The sequence below is a fragment of the Astatotilapia calliptera genome, chromosome 7 (genome assembly GCF_964374335.1).
Source record: "Astatotilapia calliptera chromosome 7, fAstCal68.1, whole genome shotgun sequence".
Taxonomy (NCBI): Eukaryota; Metazoa; Chordata; class Actinopteri; order Cichliformes; family Cichlidae; genus Astatotilapia; species Astatotilapia calliptera.
Genome location: NC_137428.1, coordinates 57,624,986 through 57,645,683, shown reverse-complemented (window position 1 = coordinate 57,645,683; position 20,698 = coordinate 57,624,986). Strand labels below are relative to the sequence as shown.

Genomic DNA, 20,698 nt, shown 5'->3' with positions numbered 1-20,698 from the left:
CCCCAGTCGAGTTCCAATCCAAGCAGTCATATTTCCTTAGGGCACAGAGGGAGAGGTTCGCCTGTATGCTTCAGTTTATATAAAACATATCCCCACAGCTGCTCTGCTGACTGACATATCCAACAGCACCGCAGAGGATGAACTAACTTTTCTCCTCACGTTGACTGCAGATTAAGAGTTGAGCTCAACATTCACTCGAACTCCGATTCGATTCACAAGTTGTGATTTTATTTGTTTGATTTTTTTAAGTTTACAACTTATATATATAACTTTGAGTTTTGCCTACGCCTGCACATATTCATGTGCGCGTCCATGTTTTGGAATTTGTGTGAGAGTAAAGCAGTGGGGGTTGCACTGCCATATGAACATGCCCCCTTTTAATTAGATTTGTGGAGAATGTCGGTGGATTTACCTACGCTGTCAGCATTCACCCTAACCATTAGACCAAATGGGAAGGTTCGACCTTTGCGGGGTTTCACATTAAACAGTAGCACTATATTTTAGCGGTGGGCTGCTGTTTTCGTGAAGTTTGCCTGGAAATAAAAATGAGACGAATACTTGTGTTGCTGTGCTGTTTGATTTCTTTCTGCAGCCTTTTTATTTGGGACTATATCTTGTCGTGTGGCTGGTTTATTGTATATCTTTTTCATGTTTCAGGTTTGCATACCTCAAGAAATGCTTTGAAAAGCTTTTTGCATTTCTTTGGAGAAGGGGATATGACTTTAACTACATTCTGATATTTTAAAATGTAATATTGTCAATATAAGACAATTGTAAATGGCTGTTAATTTTTTTTAAGACTGTTCTGGTTGTAACATGGCTTAGGTATAAGAGGCTGTAGCCATATGGTTATGGTTACAGCCTCGGCACCTCCATGCATTTTTATCTGAAGTGTTAAATCGTTATTGTGATATCGTAATGGTGTTAATTGTAGCTGTTAGTAAAAACTAATTTTTCATCCACTGATAAAAGGTCTATTATTCTTGCATGAATTAAATGTAATTAACAGTATAACAATACAATTTGTTAGAAATGATTTTATTTAATGCTGCTACTTTTCTGTTTCCAACAGGGAAAATCTGCAAGAATTTAACATTAACATCTTTGCTAATTAAACTGTATTTAAAATTTATGCTGAAAACTAAGTTTTCAAGCTTCTAATATTATATTTCTACTGTAGTCTCTCAACATTAGGGTTCATAAAAAAAATCTAGTGTAGATAAAATAAGTTTATGATTGCTTGTTGTGCTTTCTTATTTCAACATTTCCCCCCACGCCCCCTCTTTTATTCTAACAGCTCTACGTCCCTGATGAGGACAAGTCCATTTTTGGGCGCAGTGTAAACAAACAAGTCTTTGAGGGTTTGACGACAGGCCTTCTTCAGACTATTTCTACCATCCTGGGGTCCCTGTGGCCTCATATCTCTGACTCTGGGCAAGGTGAAAACACGTGCATTTCCTCCCAAGATGCCAAGGTCAAGAGCTCTGCCGCAGAGTCCTTCAACACTCGCACACAAGATCTAATCAGGTATTTTCCCTCCGTTGCTCTATACTACTCTCATGCTGCTTCTCCTCCTCCTGCATGGCTCCCTTTTTTCTCTCCTGCACATCACTTCTGGACTCCTCTTCACTGGGTTTAGAGTTGGTCAACAACATGCCTTATGTAAAGAATATCCTGACAGAATGACAGTTTGCTTGGAAGCGGTCCAAGCAGCGTCTTGTTAGAATGGGAGTAGTGTGAGAATGAGGTATAATCTGGCTTCCTTCCAGCTTGTGCTACATTTTAAGTAAAATCTGCTTCTCAGGGGGGGAGAGTCACAAAGTGGCATGATACGCTCACTTCCAAAGCTTTGAAAGTTACCCTTGAACCTGGTTTTCAAGCTATGTGGGTCTGTGCTATAGCAGTCGAGGCTGTGATGGAGAAATGTGGACTGTGAGGAAAGGCAGGCCCGGCCTCATGACACCTTGTGGACTAGTGCAGTCTTTCCAGTATCCCTCCCACAAACCATGATTCATCTGGACAGAGCAGCTGCACAGACCCACCAATCTCATCCACTGACCCAGTTATAACCCTAGAGGCAAGAGAGGGCCTGAGAAAAATGGTGTCTTCAGGCTGATAGTCTTGAGTACAAATGCAAGATTTACCTCAACTGTCTTAAAATGTGTATGCGAGAAAGAATATAAGATGAAAACATTGTAAGTGTTTGCAAAAGTCTCCCTTTTTAAAACAATCTATTGTATATAGCACTTTAAAGACTCTCCTCACATCGTTTCTGCCCATTGTTGGTTTCTCAGTTTGTTTTGGGCTGCTTTTAGTCCACTGTATGTGTTGTGTTTCCAGTGCATGATCAAATAGTGCAACACGAAGTGGCAAGGGCGACCACCAAACAGGTTTTTAAACAGAGAGCAGGCACAGGACAAAAGTGTGATGAAAGATCCTTTCAGCCCAAGTAAAGACGTGGAAGAGGATCAAGTCAAAACAATGGCACTTGGTTCAAGTGTCCATTTCAGTTCATAATCACCTGTTTGGAGAGGAGATCAGTGAGTGACAGTTCTAACAGAAACGCTATACAAAAGAAGTGAACGTTGAAAATGGTGATAAGACGAGGGAAAACTGACTTCACAGCAGCAACTTGAAAGTCTGGACTGGCAGCTGCAGTTCCCTCTAGATTTCCGTAAGCTCTTTGTACCCAAAGGTTAACGCATGCGGGAGCTTTGAGAAGACTAGCCTCGGGTCAGGAGACTGTTAAGGGCCCAGAGCTGGGCTGGCACAGGGGCCACAACAGCCCTTTAATGATACTATTAGCAGTGATTTGTGGCTGAAAGAGTACAGGGAACATGATCATGAGACCTGTCATTGGCAAAGACAAATTGAAGATATCACAGTAATAGCAGGGGGTGGATGGCTTAGGTGAGGTATTGGCTTTCAGCTGTACCACTGTGAAGGTATGCACAGTAAAGGTCTTTGTTTGCCTGTGCGATTAGCTTTTTACCAAGAATGTTCCCCACTTTTAACTTGTTTTAACATTTAGGGACAAATTGAATAAACCCCGGTATGCATTTTCCTCTCTGTTTGCTTTCCAGCTATGTGGTAAACATGGGGTTGATTGACAAGCTGTACGGCTGCTTCTTGTCAGTCCAAGGTCCTGTAGATGAGCAGCCCAAGATGTCAGCCTTCCTCCAGCAAGCCTCGGCTCTGCTGCACAGCATGTGCAAGCTGTGCTTTGTCGTAACTGGACGGTGAGCCTGTTTCTTACTCGTTACACACCTCGACATCTTTGTGATCTCTTGATCGTCCTCTGACAATCAGTACACACACCTCTCTGTACAAGTAATGACAGAGGCTGAGTCACTGTCTGTGTTTTCTTTTTTCTTTTTTTTTTTTTTTGGACTGTCAAAAGGATCCATAAAAACAGCTCTCTTTGTTACTCAAACAAATCTGTCGTTCCTCTGCAATCAGCCAGCAGGTCATTCACTCCAGTCAGCAAGCTGGCTAAGCTGTCGTTATTGAAGATGGAGATAGGCATCTACTTGACCCAGTGCTCTGTCACTCACCATAAACCTTAGCCTGCAGTGGAGGGGGAGCCCACCCACATGTGCTACGGTGACCTCTACTCAAAGAGATTCAGTGGCGCCGCTGACGGAGGCTAAGCATACTATCACACCAAGGGACATCAGTGCCACAGTTTTTGACTTTAAAGGGAAAAGGGGACCGTAATAACAGAAATATCAGAATAATATTCAAAATGACATTTTAAATGCAATTTGACATCCCAAATCTAAGTAGCAGTGTTGTCTAAACAAACTTAACATTTTCAGTGTCAGACACTGTGTTGCTATACCTTGCCAGCTATAATGTGCTGCAGTATTAATAACCAGTTGCTTCACACTGCAGTGCCAAAGAACAGCTAGAACTCTGGATGACACTGAATATTTGTGAGAAAACGGTGTTTAATGACACTAAAAGCAGCAACCGGTGAGCTCTGTCCCACGACGGCTATCTGTGTGTCATGCAGAAGAGTGCTCATGGGGTAGTGGGATATTTGTGCCATGCCAGTTGCTGTGTCAGGGGATTATAATGGCATTACGAGGCTGTGTTCTTGCCTAGCAGCATATTTCACACAAAGCCTGTTGGCTAACATCAAGTATCAGCATGCACTGTAGGTTCCATCCAAAGGTCACACACCCTCCATTCTGCATGGCTGCAAATCATAGCGGGTGCTGCTGCAGGAGTCTTAAATTGTCTCTGTGCGAGCCTAGGGTTTTCACTGGAGTCATCCGCATTGCAACGGAGAGTCTTGAAAAACATTACTGCAGTAATTACTTTCTTTTCTTTTTTCATTTTAAAGATTGCAGTAATTTTGATGATTATCTCCTGTAGTGGTTTCTCAAGTCAAGTCTCAGATTGGGTTTTATGACGTTTTTACTTTTAAAAACCTAAACCAACAAACTGTATAATTCTTATGATGCTTTTGTCCTGCTTTGATCTACTTGCCTGTCTGCCAAGATTATCTTGTAATTTTATTTATTGTTTTAATTTATTTTTATATTAAATGCAAGTATAACAAAAACAGTGCGTTGCCAGTCCCCTTAACCAACACGGTAACGTCTTTGTTGAGCCAAACAAACCCGAGACAGACTCTGAGTAAATGTACTAGAGCGCTCAGCACCTTGTCAGCCAACTCACTGCAGTCTACCAGCTTGAAATCACTGCCATGAGCTTCACATCGCGGTATTGCTGTGTTTACTGTAGGAGGAGTGCGAGGGAAAGGGCTAATCTTGAATCTTGAAGGTCTCCCTCCTTAGCTAATCTGGCTGTCAGTTTATGGTACTTATTAAGTCAAAAATGAAGCAGCTTGGAAGCTTCTTGCATGCAACAAAATGAAAAAGTGTTATTCCATGAATAAACCAGAGGCACACAAATGGCAGGAGATGAACTTGAGAGCTGCCGTGTGATCCAGCCGGGTAATATACAGTACATTTCAAACTTGGTGCTCTTCCACTCGCCCCAGTCAGGTAATCCAGCAGCGTTAACAGCGTAGTATCTCTTATCTAAAGGAAAATCTTTTTTAAGCTTGTGTCTGGTGAGTAAATCAAGAAGCTGCCGAGGTCTGAGCTGTGTTTTGTCTCCTTAGTTTGGGGATGTGGCATCAGCTGCAGAAAAGAACAAAATATTTAAAGTATTTCCTAAAGTATTGTGTAATGTGTTCCAGTATGATTGTCGTTCTATTTGTCAGTGTTCTTCCCCATCGATTTATTTTAGTTTTGTGTTTTTGTATTTTTGTTTCTGAGCATACAGTTGCATGTCTTCCTCTTTAGTGCTCCCAGTATATTCGACAATAAACGCCAGGACCCAACTGGACTGACGGCACTCTTGCAGTCGACAGACTTGGTAGGGGTGGTGCACACCCTGTATTGTATCCTGCTTCACAGTTTCTTGCCAGAGTCTGCTTGCCAGAGTCAGGAGCCCTACGGCCCTGGGGTCATCCAGGTGGCTTTACAAGGCATCCGCTTCCTCAACAGTTTTGCCCTTCTTGACCTGTCTGCCTTCCAGGTAAAATGATAAAATGTATTCTGATTCCTTTTTATTTATTAATAAAGATTTTGCACATTGTTGACAGTTACATAATATAAATATAAAGCAGGAGAATATTTAAATTACCTAAAAGTGCCCTGGATTTAATAAATCTGTGTATATCATCAGCTGAGTGTTAGTATATTTCCATTATAAGACTTTATTCTCCCCATGACAAAGATGACCTGTGCACATAAACACAGGTACCCTTTGACACCCCCCATCCCCAGGTCATTTTTTGGGGGGGTTGAATAGAGCAGTAAGGGTCAGCAGTTCGAACAGAAAGCGAGTGATTATCACTGTATGCAGGGCCATACATTACCCAGCGCAAGGAGGGGAGGGCGACAGCTTCACTGTGCTAAGTCACCGCATAGACTGAAAGCCAGAAGAGTGAGCGAGAATGCTGTTAATTATCTTAATGTCTTGTGGTAATTACTTTGAAGCAGCTTCCTCTCACTGACCCGCCATATTCAGGCAACTCAAAACAGCTGGAAATGAAAGCGTTTTACTGTCGTAGTTTTATGAACATTTTAAATAATGTGTGGTTTCTGGTTTTTGGTTGGTTTTTTGGGTTTTTTTAAGAAGAAGGAAAAAAAAGCCATGAGTTGTAATCACCTCGTGTCTTGCATTACCGCTCTGCAACAGCTAGTACATAATATACTTGAAATGGATGGTTGATCTGCATTGAGGCTATTGTTCAGGCTCAGTTTGCAACCACATAAGCTCTCAGTGCTGTGTTTAGAAGGGAATTTCACAAGAATTCAGTCAGTATAAATATAACTGGGTTATACAGTTAGTTGCATTTTGGCAGAAAAATGCAGCAACAAACTTGCAGGTCATTGTTAGGAAAACCTCATCAAAAAGAGTAAAAGAGCCTGTTTTTGTTTGAATGCAGTGCCGTTCGCTATTATTTTCCAGTTTCCCTTTTTGTTTTTGTTTTTTTCTTTTTTTAATCTAAATTTATTTTTTTGCTAAATATATTTTGTTTCATGACACAAAACCTGAATTCACTTTCCTATTTTTTATTTAATTCATTTATTTTTTTATTATGTATAAAGGCTAACACAACCAAGCTTGTAGTGCAACATGTGATGATCTTATAGCGCTTTGTCACGCTGACATGTTTAATAAATACTGTCTGCTGGCAGCTAATAGTATGTCATTTCAGTGTGGGATCGGGGTGTTTTACGGTCAGACCCCCTTTGATTTGCTTATACACGTACACCAAGTTTGTTCCCACCAGCAAAACATATATAACCTTTTATTACTGTGTGTTGTAATTGTTGTAAAAGCTCTTTACAATAACAGTCGTAGTCAGTTTACATCTAAATTACCTGTGATGCACGCTGACGTGCTTTTTCTGTGACCTGTCAGTCCGTTCTAGGGGCAGAGGGCCTGTCTCTAGCTTTCCGACACATCGTCAGCTCCCTGCTCTGGTACTGTACCCAGCAATCATCTGAAGAGCTGCTGCACGAAGTCATCATCTGTGTGGGATACTTCACCGTTAACCATCCCGACAACCAGGTAAACTAGCTTGAACCTAAGATACACTGGCGCACCATATTTAATTGTGTTGTAAACCAAGCTACTCTTAACATAAACACTGCACATATATATATATTGTTTGTCATAAAGGGAGGAGTAACTTTTTGTCCTTTTTTTTTTTTTTTTTTTGACATCTAGTTTTTACTGTTCATAGATGAGGCATTTAAGAAAAGAAAATCTTGTTGGAAAATTTGTTTGGAGTCCTTCAGAAGACGTTAAGAAGTTATTAGTTTTATTTTGGATTATGAGATCATCATATGATTTTCTCGATTTATTTCTTGCCATCTATTTGTTCAGATTGCCTTTTGTATCTGATGAAAACTAAAATCTGTAAAAAAAAATTTAAATGATTACCTATTTAGCACTAAAACTGATGAGCATCATTTAACCTCTACTTAATCCTGTTAATCGCTTATAAAACTTGCAACAGATTTTCTGTTATTTGTCAGCTAATTAGATATTTCCGCACTAGTTACATTTATTGCTCACACTTGTTCAGAGTTGTCAGTTGAGTTTAAAAAAGACTGGTGATAATCATCTTACTGTTGTTCTTCTCGTGTATAATTGGTCAGGGGTTTAAAAAGGATGTCGTTTTGTAATTGTAACAAAAAGCACCTCTTTAAAGATTCACGCCTTGGCACTTTCCTGGTTTTGGTCCGCGTGTCGTCTATTGTCCCACAGAGCGACCTATTGTTCGCTCCTTTTAAAAGTGGGGCTGTGTGCTGGTCCTGGTGTTACAACTACTTAGGGGGCACTGTGGAAGTGAGCAGGATGCGATGGTGCAGACCTGGCTGCTGTGTAATTGGCTGTCATGCATGGCCCGTCTACCGGCCCCTTGATTAGTCGTGCTACAGTTGGCTGGCCTTTGATTAAGCTAAGCCTGTCTCACACAGGCAGCAGCCAGCGCTTCAGTCTACACCCACACTGTTACAATCAGCCCCTATCACAACAATTTATGGGCTGGTTACAGATTTTAATGTGCCGTTTTTTCTTTTTCTTTTTTTACTTCTAATTAAAGGTGCCTCCAGTGTATGTGCTACTTTGGATAGTAGCAGAGGGCAAACCCCAATTTAATTATTCTGATGTACATAATTTGCATTTGTTGGACATTGTAGCTCCAGTTTGCATATTATTTTGACTAATTAAGCGTTAAGACTGTTTGTCTTTGCACAGCCACAGCGATGATAACAAAGCACATGTAATCCCATATTTTATTAAAACATTTGCATGATGCTAATTTGATGCAAAAACTTCCTTCACAACCTGGAAGCTGCCTGAACTTACCTTGCATTTGGATCTTTAAAAGAAAAAAAAAACACACACACACACATTTGTGTATAGATTGTCAGGAAACAAGATCCCTCACAACCTTCACACAGAGTTGATCTTTGCCAGTGGTCCAGTTCCTGGAATGCGTCCATTCAGTTCTGCACCAAAGATGGATGGCGTTAAGGAGAATATTTAGAGCAGCTTGAGCTTTTCTCAAGCTAATGTAAGCACTGGCAGAACACAAAAGCGGCCCAACCCAAGGCCTGTGCGGTCACAGAGACTGCTGATTCACTGTCAGCACACCAGCTTTTGTTTATATATATGCTCTAGAAATAAAGCTGCTCATAAAAAGCAGAACTTTGAAGCAGCCCCTTTACATAGTGATATATTCCCTCTGCTCTGGGGGGGCATGAATAATTCACCTTGTCACACAAAAAGCCATTGGGAGAGTGACATATGTAGGGTTGTGTGTTTTCATAAGTGTGTCCCTGCTTACGGGGGCCACCGAGTCATGTAGCCATGTGTTTCATTGTCTGCTGCTTGTGTCTGTAAAGAATTTTTGACACAAAAAAAGGACAAAAGTGAAATCTGTTTTGTAGCTGACTGACATGAAACTGTATTTCCTTTTTCACCAGAGAGATGCACTGTTAATCTCCGTGTCTTTAATACATTAATCCGTAGTGATGATGTTGGATCTTAAGCTGACGGGCAGTAATTATAAACTGGTGACATGTTAACCCACCTGACTCCTGCTCGCCTTTTAGAAAGACAAAGCAATTTTAGAGTGTGGAAATCTTAAGAATACAGCACATGGAAAATTGCCACACACACGCAAGCAAAGGAAGCCACACACAAGTGCTGTCAACACACACACAGCGGGTCTGATTTCAGGTACTGTATGGATGTTTCACTCTGGAGGCATCTGAGAGCACCTAATTTTTCTGTGCTTATATTTCATAAACGGTTGTTTTTATACCAGTAGCCTTTACATGAGCTATGGATTGTCTCTAGACTGAACATCCCACACACACACACACACACACACACCTCCTGAGCTCATCATTCTCTGTGGGGTCAGTCTTCTTCTTCCCATTCTCTTTGAGGGCGTTTCCTCTGCCCCGCAGGCCCACACCAGGCTTTAGGCCTGTAATTCCTGTTAACCTGATGTTGAAACTCTTCCTTCAGCAGTCCATTACTGCCAAGACAACCAAGCCCTTACTGCCTGCAGGGTAAGTGCAGCTCGTGCAGACCATGGGGAGCCAGCAGCGGGAAATGCACACTCTGTATCACCCAGCAGAGTAAACAGAGGCAGAGAGAGACACAGACATGCATACACACTCCACTATCTGGCAGAAGAGTGCCCGATTGTTAGCTCAGTCCATGATTTACACCCAGCTCCGGGGGTGAAGCACAGGTCCAGCTGATTTTAAGTGAAGCTGAGGATATTTTTATTCCCGCGGGCCTTTCAGTGAGGAGTTTCCATTTGTCTGTAACACTGTTGTCATGCTAGCTTCAGTGCAGAATTATCACTGGGTAAATCTGGGATGGGATGACAGCGGCAGCTCATAAATAAAGAGTTATTGAGCTTTATTGTGTAAACAGTGAGCTCGTTTTTGAAAAAAGTTACCTTAAACGTCAAGTTGGAGCATTTTTGTCAGTGTCTGCGGCTAACGTCCAATTGTCCAGAGGAAGTTTACACAGCGTCCTGCACACATCCCCATCAGCCATTGTAACTGCTGTAAAAAAAGCACTAAACACTTATTTGAGAAACTTTGCTTTATGTGGTCTGTTGTGCTGCTTTTCTTATCAGTAAAGGAGTCCCACTGAATCTGGTTTATATTGTGGCTTTAAGTGTCAGATATATGACCCCACTCTGGCTCTGGTTCCTCCTGAGGTGTTTGGAAATGCATCCACAGTTGTGACATTACAAATTTAATCAGTAAGAAATAAATGCCAACCTCATCCATACAGGCTATTTATGTTATTTGAGAAGTGTACTGTATTGTGAGACTGTATAATTACAATCTTTTTTTTTTTCCCTTTTCTCCTTTAAATTGTGGTTTCAGCTTTGACGCTGGCTTTTTTCCAGGAATTTGTTTGTTTCAGAACATTAACTTTACACTCTTGTTGTTGTCATTGTGACCAGTGAGGAAGTTATGTAATGGAGCATCATAAAAACATTTTTTTTAAAGGCCGTGTCTCTGAACTTAAGAAAGACCAGAGCAGCCAGGACACTTGAGGTTTTACAGGGCCTGCGTTATACGTGGACCAGACGCAGAGATTCACATGCTTGTTGTTAGTTTTATGACGTCGAGCTTTTGCGCCGCTGATACTTCAGCTATGCTGGGAGAAGTAATGCTAAAGCATAATCTTTAGCTGGAAGCCATTTCAGACTCCGGTGCCGCTCTTCACCTAGTAGAGGTGCGGAAAGTTGGCAGGCGACTCTGTTCTTTTACCTCCAGGCTGTCGCTGCCACCAGGCTGTGTTTTATGCCTTTTCTGCGTCAGGCACTTGAAGTTGGACAATTTGTTTAGGCAGCTGAAGATGGAATTGTGCGTAGTGGAGGATTATGAGATCCCTGGGTGATTTGTGTGTTGGATCACCTTAGAACTCCTGCTCAAACATGCAGTACTTGCTGCGGTGTTAAATTATGATACCCCAACATGCTCTGCGTTAATATACAAGAACGAAGAGATGCTTTAGCTTTTGCATAATCATAGCTTTGGCTTTCGGATGAATACGAGTGCATAAATTTCCACGCCCTTGTTTCCAGTTTTATCTTCAGGCAGCGTTGCAACACAAAAGATAAAATGTAGGCTTTAATGGAAGAAGTAGCAATAAAATACTAAATCTAGACCCTGTGAAAATAAGCAGCCCTACATGTAGAAACAACCAGAACCTAACTTTTTGCTTTCGTCAATGGATTGATATGTCTGGGTCCCCAAATTCCTTAGGGGAAGAAAAGTGAGTGAAAAGTGTTGCGGATACTGAGAGAAGGTTTTCAGTGATATAGTAATACACACCAGTGCACACATGATTTGCGTGCTCTCTCCCAGTGCTTACATTTCAGGTTGACAAATTCACTGCTTCTGCCCTTTTCAAGGACTTGTGTTACCTTAAAGTTCAGACTGTCCATATGGATTCTTTAAACAAATGATGATGGGGGAATGACACTGTTTTGTGTCCCTTTGAACTCCGCTGTAGAGGCCAGCTCTGAGAACCTTCACCTTGAACAGATAAAAAGCAATGAATTATCGCTTTGTTTATCCGGCTGCTCGAACTCAAAGTGCATTATCAAAGGAGAAACCAATGGAAGAGTATTACAGAGAGTATTTTTAAAATCTTGTAAATCTTGTGAATTTATGTCACTGGGACTCGTGGACCTCTCCTTGCCCTTCTGGTTTCCATTGGCGCGGAGTCTGTACCTGTAAAGCAACGCGGGATGTTTTTCCAGCCAGGCTTTAACAGGTTGACCTTCCCGGCTTTCGACCACGTGCTGATGGTCCTGTCGAGCTTAGGGGCGATGACCAGAGCATTAGCCGGAGACCCCTCTCTTTGCAGCAGCCACCTTTCTAATCAAATGAGGCTGCGAGTGATTTGGTTTTAATACTGGTGGTCCGGATGTAAGAATGACTGGCTGTGATGGAGAGCAGGATGTCAGCCTGGTGAAAATGCCATTAATGGTATTGCTCATTTCTTAAAGTGGGGGTGGCCAAGCTGTCGGTGGAGCCTGCCTTTCACACGCCACCCCACCCTGTTGCCCTGTTAATGCCCTCTCAACCTGAGCTTCACTCCTTCACGGATTCCCTCCTGCTTTCGCGTTGCCTAAAGACCTTAACGCGAAACTCGAAAGTGACGTTTTAGTCACAAACGATAACATCGCTTCACATTTCTCGCTTCCCCTCGTGCATGTTACAGCAGCTCCGCTATAACCGTTTTTGCAACAAAACATCCCATCATTGTTTTATAGCCTGTGATTGTGTCATGGGAGGCTGTGCCCCCCACCGCCCCCAGGTCTCCTCCTAATAGCTGTTGGTGTGTTGTTTTTAGTGGCAGATTTACATGTGGGAGGTGTACAGGGCGTTGATTTACAACCAGCAGTGCCACCGACTGGCTCGGTGACTGACTATCCCCCGCTCCCTGTGTGTTCCAGGTGATAGTGCAATCTGGCCGCCAGCCCAGCGTACTGCAGAAACTGTGTCAGCTGCCCTTCCAGTACTTTAGCCACCCACGCCTCATCAAAGTACTCTTTCCCTCGCTCATCTCGGCCTGCTACAACAACCCTGAGAACAAGGTCATCCTGCAGCAGGAGATGAGCTGCGTGCTGCTGGCCAGATTCATTCAGGTAAATATAGAAACATTGTCACACTTGTACTGTGCTTTGTAAAAACACTTAAATACACAATTGTTGATCACCACTACGTGTTGGGATATATACATTTAGCACTAATTGCTCTTTAGCATCAGTGTTTGTATAAAAACGTAAAGTATATTCCAACATGTAGGGCATAAATTCCTCTTAGAGATGCAGGCTTGATTAAACTGTATGAGTGATTTGTATGTTTCTCAAAATAAGAGTAGTAAACATACACACACATAACATCTGAACCTTATATCAGTGCATCTGTTTGATTTCTTGTGAAGAGGAATTTGCAGAAATGCGGAAAGTATTATAAATGAGTCCAGTCTTCTAAATAGAGCATCCACACCCAGTTAATCTCATTCACACCATAAGGTAGCCCCTGTGCATCAGCTGATTGACGACTGCTCATCCAGGCCCCGGTGAATCAGTAACAGGCCGGGCTTTACAAAGACAAACGGTTTCCTTCACACTGGATTTACCTGCCACTGGTTCACCTCCCAGTAAACAGCTTGTCTCCTTCATCTTCCTCCTGACAACAAGCCCCCTCACCTCTCTGCAAGCTCCACTGTTTAGACACAGATTAACTTCCATTCAGAGGGAGACAAGCTATTGTCACGTCTTTCAAACAAAGCAATAACGCATGGCGTCTCGCCCCGCTGCCCTCATCTCTGTGTTAACCTCAGGAACATTCCTCAGAGTGGAACGATTTAATCCGGAGTGGTTTAGCTTACTGAGTAAATTGCAACGAGAACATTTTTTATTTTAATTGATTCAGATATTACTCATATTGCATAATCTGCAGTACACTGTATGATGATACTAAAGCCTCTGTATTCTCTTAGGATTGTGCATCAGAGGAGAAGGATTCAGACAATAAACCAAGTAAAACGGGTAAGTTCTTTAGTTTAGTTCAGTAAATTTTTAGTTGTGTAGAAATATTTTAATATCATGGGGGTGGTTAAAACCATATCTGCAATTAGTTTTATCTGTTTTGTTATGTGCTTTTTTCCCTTTTTTTTTTTGTTAAAAGGATTAATAAAAATGTCTTCGGGAAGAATTTCAGCACCCACTTGTTTTTGTGAAATTCTACACTGGGTTTTAAAAGGATTTCTGTTTTTCTGTCTACAGTTTTTCAACCACTGGATTTCTGTGAACTGTCCAACCGCTTTCCAAGAGATCAGTGGGATTCAGCGCTGCAGTTTTTCCTCAAAAAGCAGGAGGACTGATGGAGCTGCAAACGTGATGACAAAGCACTGTATTAATCGTTAGAAAAGACACTAAGATGTGGAGATGTTTTCAGCTATTTTTTTTGTTTTTGCACATGAGTAAAAGATATGCTCTTCAAACTGTGTCAGATGTACAAGAAAGAAAGAAGCCTTGTATATTTGTGCATCTAGTTTGATTTCTTGAAAGTCATTCTGTTGTTTAAGAGGAATTTGCACAAAATGTCTTATTTGTACATTTCAGTGAGAACATGCACACAACTACTTCATTTATCGTCTAAATAAGCCATTTACTTCTGTTTGTTCCGTTTGTAGACAGTAAAGCTTACAGTAGTGACCATCTAAACATGAAGTACTTACTTATACTGTAATATATAATTTGCCAAACGTTTTCTTCTATACTGTGTGTGTGTGTGTATTATTTGGTTGAATGTGAATTACTAGAATGTTCTGTAGTCTACATAATGCCAGTTTAAAAAAAAATGCCCTGCCTTGATTCCTGATATGTGTTAAAGGTTCTATTTTTTAAATGTCACATTTTTTTTCCTGTTCATTCACTTTTTGTTAGGAGGAACTTACAAATTAATATAATTTATTGAGTTTGTAATCAAAAATAAAACAAATATATGTGATTATGTGGTGTCAGATTTTTTTCTCTGCACAATGAGCAGAGGTATTTAAACTCCATGTCCCCCCTTAATTTGGCTTCCTATGGAGTTGGATAATGATGCCCAATGTGAGCTGTCATTGACGACACATGAGTACCGGTACATATGAACTGGTTGAGACATATTGAGGTTTTTTTTGGATCTAGCTGCCCAAATCGAACTACAAGAAGAAAAAACTGAAATGCGGCAATCTACAGGTTAGACTCACTTCATTGTGCGGAAATGCAGTCTTGACATTGCAAGTTTAGGTTGTCCTGATCGGTTACAAGATAATCCCTGTTAAAATCCACAGGTTATATCACCCCATAGCCTTTTTTAAATATTAAATAAATAGTTACCACTGCTGTATCTAATTTGCCACTTTTAAATATTTACCAGCAGGTAACAGGATTGTTCATTTTAATCAGATCTCGTTTCCTTCAGTGATTTTTTTATTTTTTTTATTTTTTTAAAGAAAAGCTCCTCCCCGACAAATTGTAACGGGTGTAGGATGTCAGTGACGGCTTGACCTGTATGCTCTCTTGTCCAGCGGCTATTTGTCGCTCAGGATTCCTACTGGAATGAAAATAAACTCAAGACAAGCCAGAATGCGTCCGCAGGCTGGGAGTCCCCTCAGCGCTGCGCGTTTTGTTGTGGGCCCATTCAGCGTATCCTTTGCAGGTGATGCCAGATGTAGATAAGGGGGCCGCCGAAGCCTGTCCTCTGTCTAGACTTGTAGCCTAACCACGGGGATTCACATGGTTGTAATGGTTCACTTTTTTTTCTTTTTTTTTTTGCACTTTCCCCCCTAAAAAAGCTCGATTTTTATCATTTTATCGCCATAACTGGAACATAACATTACGCACAATTTGCTATAAATTTCAGCCCCAGGCTGAGGAGCGCATTAATACTCATATAGCCAGTGTAAACATTCAAAGCCATAAAAACATATCAAGTCAGATTAAAAAAGCCGCAGACTATTGTGTCTCACTCAGTGAGCCGTGATACATGTGCCAAATGCCTAATAATAATATATTGTCAACCATCAGTCACTGATCCACTTGGCGCAGAAACGCTAAATATAAGCAGATTCGGTGTTGCAGGCCCCTGCCTCACGATGTGGAGGTTTGCACCTCTAGAAACAAGAACATGTGTAAAACTGAAAGATTGAACTGGCCGAAGGAGTGTGAGTTTTTCTCTCTTTTTTGCACCACTTTTTTTCCCTGAGCTTTTCCAGATCAATCCCCACTTTAAACAAAGTCACGCTTTATAAGCAGCAGATGCGCTGTCATTTCCCATAAAACTGATTTATTTTCACTGACCATAATTAAAATCTTCTGAATGCTTATGGAACAAATGGATTTTGCATGCAATAATCAGTCCCTTTATTGTTAAGTCCAGCCATGTCTGCCTTCAATAATAAATAATAATAACTTATTTTTTTCTGGAGGAACCGCGAACAGCACGCACCTCACTCTTAATCTGTTTCAATAATTTACAATAGTCGATAGTGAACGTGGAAATCATGCACATCTACACAGCTTGTATTTTTTTTCCCCTTTAAAACATACTGTAAGCATTAGCGTTCGGACGTCCAGAGCAGGCTCCCGTGTTTAAATCCCACCATATATTCCCGTTGTGTTCAGTTCAGGTGTGGGCGTTGTGGAGGCAAGGTGTCCCATATATAGCTCGAAAACCAGAATGTCCATGAACAGCTGCGTGTCCTGCCGAAGTGTCATGGGGCAGGAGAGTGGGATCAGATACCTAGATGTACAGGGAACAGTCAGACCTCAAATCCTCCAAAGGGGACTTGAATGAAATGATCCTCCAGCAAAATCCATCCTGGCTGTTATATTCGTTCTTTGAATGTCACTGAGGGTTTTTGCGCAGTCCTGCAGCTCGGTGCCTCCAGCTGATCCCGGTACTTCCTCACGTGTCCACGGGACTCGGCACCATACTGTTCGGAGTGTCCGGCAACTGAGACGACAGAGAGGTCACATCACTGCCCGAGGAGTTCCCCAGAGAGCCCGCTTCAGAGAAAGACACCTGCCAAAAGGGGGAAATATTCAATTCAGCAGAGAAATGTCTTACATTTTTAACAAGACCACATTAGGGAGACTTCAACATGTGTGAATGGAGCATTTAAATATATCTTTATATACACACAGAGAGGGTTTTTTTTCTTTTAAAAACTTAAAAGTATGAAATGAATCCATTTAAAACTATAGGCCCAAATTCCTCGCATAATCTCACGAATCCCCATCTTCGATAAGATGACCGCCAGATCAAGTGACTTGATACACACAAAACATGCATTTTGCGTTTAAATGTCTCCAATCTGATGGATAAAGCCATTTATAACTGTGAATTTTATATAAATGTCTTTCATCACTAAGGTCTCGCTCTTACCCTCCCCCTGTCTGCGCATGTATGTAAGCAGCACCCTTCATGCCAGTTCAACATTTTGAGTATAATTTATGACGTTCAATCCCACCAGTTGTTGGAAAGCAGGCTGGTCGAGATCGGTCTGCAGGGCGAAGTCGCTGAGGGTTTTCCATGGAGGCTGGTAGGACTGCACCTCCACAGGATTCCCCTGCACGGTGTTGTCGTGGCGGATAGGACTGCCTGCCACCAGAGGTGTGCCTGTCAGGCCCTGCAGATTCTATGAGAGAGATTAAAAAAATACAAAATATTCAGTTCAATCAAATATGCGTTAGTCAGCGGATGGATAAAGCTGGGATAAAGGTTAGTGCGCTGTTTGCCGAGTAAAACCTTCCAATCTCAATGTGTTTAAATTATTAGTTTATTTCCTTTGTTACGTTTTGCATTATTATGTTTTGGGGTTTTTTTGTTGGGGTTTTATTTATTTATTTATTTTTTTTGGGGGGGGGGGGCGCATTGTTTGTTTGTTTGTTTTTAGCTTATAGCTTATCGTATAAACAAATAGCTAAAACGTAATGGAAATAAATAAAATGCAGCTCATACGCTTTAAAAAATAACAAACTAAAATGCAGGAAATATCCACGTATAATAATAATAATAATAATAATAATAATAATAATTTTAACTTGCAAAATAGCAGTATATGGAGCGGTTTCCGTGTTTCAAAGCTTTATTATTATTGTTATTATTTTTTTTAGTTTAATTTACATTTCCTTTACAATTCCGTAAAATAAGATACACTTATTTTAAATGATTTTATTTGTGACTTTCCCCCCTTTTTGTCATTTTTTTTAATTATCAGCGTTTCTATGAATTTGTTATTGTTATACATTAGTCATAAGCATCAGCACTGCCTTTTCGTGTTATTACTGGGCTTCAGTTGTCCTGCTTTAAATGAAAGTCGCCACGATAAGCTGCTGCGCAGTAGTTACAAAGTAGACTTGTGTTTGTAGGTGTTGAAACGTCAGATTATTTGCAACTGAAACCCTCGTTTACTCACGGTTTTGTCGTTGTGCTGCTGCTGCTGAAGCTGTTTCATCAGGATGGACTTCTTCTTGTCTTTGCAGCGCTTGTTCTGAAACCAGACGCGGATCACCCTGGGGCTCAGGCCGGTCATCTCCACCAGCTGCTCCTTCATCAGAGCGTCCGGTCTCGGATTGGCATTGTAGCAGGTCCGCAGTGTGTGGAGCTGCTTCTCGTTGAGCACCGTCCGCACTCTGGTGGTCTTCTCGGACGGCTTGTGGACGTGGTTCCGGTGATGTGGAGGGTGCCGGACCGAAACTGGATCTAAGGAGACGGAAAATTTAAAAGTTAAACTAAATAACTGCATGTTTTATTTAAGGGGCAAAAGTAGACAAGCCTTTAAAAAATACAAATACCCCATGTCTTATTACAGGTATCACTGTAAACGGTCAAATATACTCCAATGGTATCAACACAATCAATTTAAATATGGAGGCCTATTAATCGTGAAATAGTGAATGTGTCAAAAATAGATTTGGTGTATATACACATAACCGGTTAATAGATACATACAAATAATAATAATAATAATAATAATAATAATAATAATAATAATAATAATAATAATAATAATAATAATAATAATAATGTGCCTGGTATGTAAACAATAAGCCAGCTTGTACCTGAGATGTGTAGCGGTCTGTTGTGAATGTTCCCCGGGCTCAGCGGGCTCCCTGCTGAGGCCCTCTCCATCATCAAGCCGTGGTCCGCCCGGCACAGCAGCTCGTCGTCCCGCAGGGAGAACTCGTCCCCCGGCAGGAGGTGTCGGCTGCACACCGAGCACCGAAAGCACTCCATGTGATACACATTGTCCCGGGCTCTCATCACCAGGTCGCTGCTACAGAAGCCCATGTTACACTTTGCACATTTGATGCCAAATAACCTGCAGAGGATCACGGAGATGTGTTGGTCCCATGCATTAATTCCGTATATTTCGTATTATTTATTTGGACTTAAATCTGATGCTGGTCTCACTTCATGATCCTAACAAAACGAGCACTAGTTTAACTGGGCAGGGACAATAATTTTAAGCCCCGAATGTCTATAACTCAAATCAGACTGAGCTCTGGGCTTTAATTAACCTGTTCATTTGCAATTAATATAGCCCATCATGATGGACTTATCATTTTTGCCTCATCCTTTAAAAAATAAATAAAAAATAACCAGTATTTTTAACGGTTTCTTTAAAAAATAGAAAAGGAAAAAAGAAAATCCAGAAAACTCTGCTGACTTACTACCTTGCATAATCTCTTTTACAGTAAGTCTTTCCGTCTCGGACGAAGCAAGTGCAGGTCTCGTCCAGATGCTGGTTGCACTCTGCACACTTGAGGCAGGCTGCGTGCCACTCCAGGTCCGGGGACACTCTCAGGATGTACTGGTCGTGTATCTGACTTCCACAGCCCACACACATTGCGATTCCTGACTTCTCTGTGAAGTGGGAATGCAATAATGCAAGATCGTATGTGCTCTTTTAATCCTCACGACATCCCTTCAAACCCACGCCAAGCTTAAGAAGAGAAACTATTGCGTACATATCACATCAAGCTTGTAGGTTCATTCCAAGAATATTGCTGAATAATTATAATTAGGCCACAGGAGCTAAAAATATCCCCAAGCATAACGACGTGGGTTTAAAAAAATATGACCACCACACACGTTTTTTATAGCCCAGTTATGTTAAAGGTGAGGTGTGAACAGGCTTTGTGAACGGATCTCTTGCAAATTTTTAGGAATTTTCTGCAAGCCTTGAATATTATTAAGAGATTAATCATCAAACCCAGGCGTCTAAACAGCGTCAATGACATAAAAGTCCAAATAACCCCCCTCGCACGCACAAAATAAAGGGGATTAGAAAGGGAATAATCTTACTTTTTGAATGATCCCCCATATCATCCAAGAAAGAAGTGTTGAGCAGGATATCCACCATACAGGAGGAATAGCCGAGTGCAAGGCGACAGACGGAGGAAGGAGAGGAGCAAAAGGCAGAGGAGACCGTCCCGTCCCGGGCTGGATGATAAACTTGTATTCCTCCTCCGAGAGGTGGAGAGAAAACAAAGATCATCGACCAGTGACGTCTGCAAACCTGGACGTCTGTGGGTCCGGGGAGAGGGTGCCATGCAAATCTCCTCCAAGACCCCCTGCTCTTTCTGTTCTATTGGCTTCTTGGGCTGGTTTTGTGTGCAGGAGGAGCGTGTGTGTGTGTGTGTGTGTGTGTGTGTGTGTGTGTGTGTGTGTGTGTGTGTGTGTGTGTGTGTGTGTGTGTGTGTATGTATGCGATTTTTCTTTTTAATTTTCAAGCAAGTGTGGCTTGGATGCATTATGCAGTTGTTGTATTTTTTTGTTAGTATTCCTTGCCTTGAAAATGTACACACGGGCCTTATCTCCTCTACTCTTATGTGATTATAATTTTTGCTTCTGCTGTGAGATTTTTGCTATTAAAGCTAGCAGGATGCGTTTAAAGTGATATTGATCTGAAGGTTTAATGAAAACGCAGCCTTAAAGCTAGTTCTTCTTTTGCTTCTTTTTCTTCCTATTTGGTTAAACTGTAGCTGTTTTATGCAAATATCATATAAGGTGGTTTTTCCAACCCTGTCTTCAAGCTGTCATAGTAA

At 41.4% G+C, this 20,698-nt stretch overlaps 2 protein-coding genes across 4 annotated transcripts in view; one reads left to right on the top strand and one right to left on the bottom strand.

The window, feature by feature from the left end:
• The window catches only part of scaper (S-phase cyclin A-associated protein in the ER), a 58,183-nt gene extending 43,577 nt beyond the window's left edge, over nucleotides 1-14,606 (top strand). For all 3 annotated transcript variants that reach the window (XM_026175937.2, XM_026175935.2, XM_026175936.2), the window contains 7 exons: nucleotides 1,298-1,527; nucleotides 3,084-3,239; nucleotides 5,319-5,553; nucleotides 6,949-7,098; nucleotides 12,542-12,733; nucleotides 13,594-13,642; nucleotides 13,880-14,606. In XM_026175937.2, the coding sequence (XP_026031722.1) occupies nucleotides 1,298-1,527; nucleotides 3,084-3,239; nucleotides 5,319-5,553; nucleotides 6,949-7,098; nucleotides 12,542-12,733; nucleotides 13,594-13,642; nucleotides 13,880-13,977 (1,110 nt within the window). In that variant the 3' untranslated portion in view covers nucleotides 13,978-14,606. The remainder of the gene's footprint in view (nucleotides 1-1,297; nucleotides 1,528-3,083; nucleotides 3,240-5,318; nucleotides 5,554-6,948; nucleotides 7,099-12,541; nucleotides 12,734-13,593; nucleotides 13,643-13,879) is intronic.
• A 1,303-nt stretch (nucleotides 14,607-15,909) lies between these two features.
• isl2a (ISL LIM homeobox 2a) lies at nucleotides 15,910-20,544 on the bottom strand. The gene is made up of 6 exons (XM_026177081.2): nucleotides 19,956-20,544; nucleotides 19,325-19,514; nucleotides 18,710-18,969; nucleotides 18,064-18,350; nucleotides 17,116-17,283; nucleotides 15,910-16,667 (listed from the first exon to the last, which is right to left on the bottom strand). The coding sequence occupies exons 1-6, from the start codon at nucleotides 20,146-20,148 to the stop codon at nucleotides 16,551-16,553; spliced, it is 1,215 nt and encodes a 404-aa protein (XP_026032866.1). The 5' UTR covers nucleotides 20,149-20,544; the 3' UTR covers nucleotides 15,910-16,550.
• Between the last annotated feature and the right edge of the window lie 154 nt (nucleotides 20,545-20,698).

Excerpts from the sequence above, each read along its gene's own strand:
- isl2a (XM_026177081.2), bottom strand. The coding sequence starts at position 20,148 with ATGATCTTTGTTTTCTCTCCACCTCTCGGAGGAGGAATACAAGTTTAT. Across the intron at positions 19,515-19,955 it reads TATGGGGGATCATTCAAAAA|AGAAGTCAGGAATCGCAATG; the intron begins GTAAGATTATTC and ends CCCACTTCACAG. Across the intron at positions 18,970-19,324 it reads TGTAAAAGAGATTATGCAAG|GTTATTTGGCATCAAATGTG; the intron begins GTAGTAAGTCAG and ends GATCCTCTGCAG.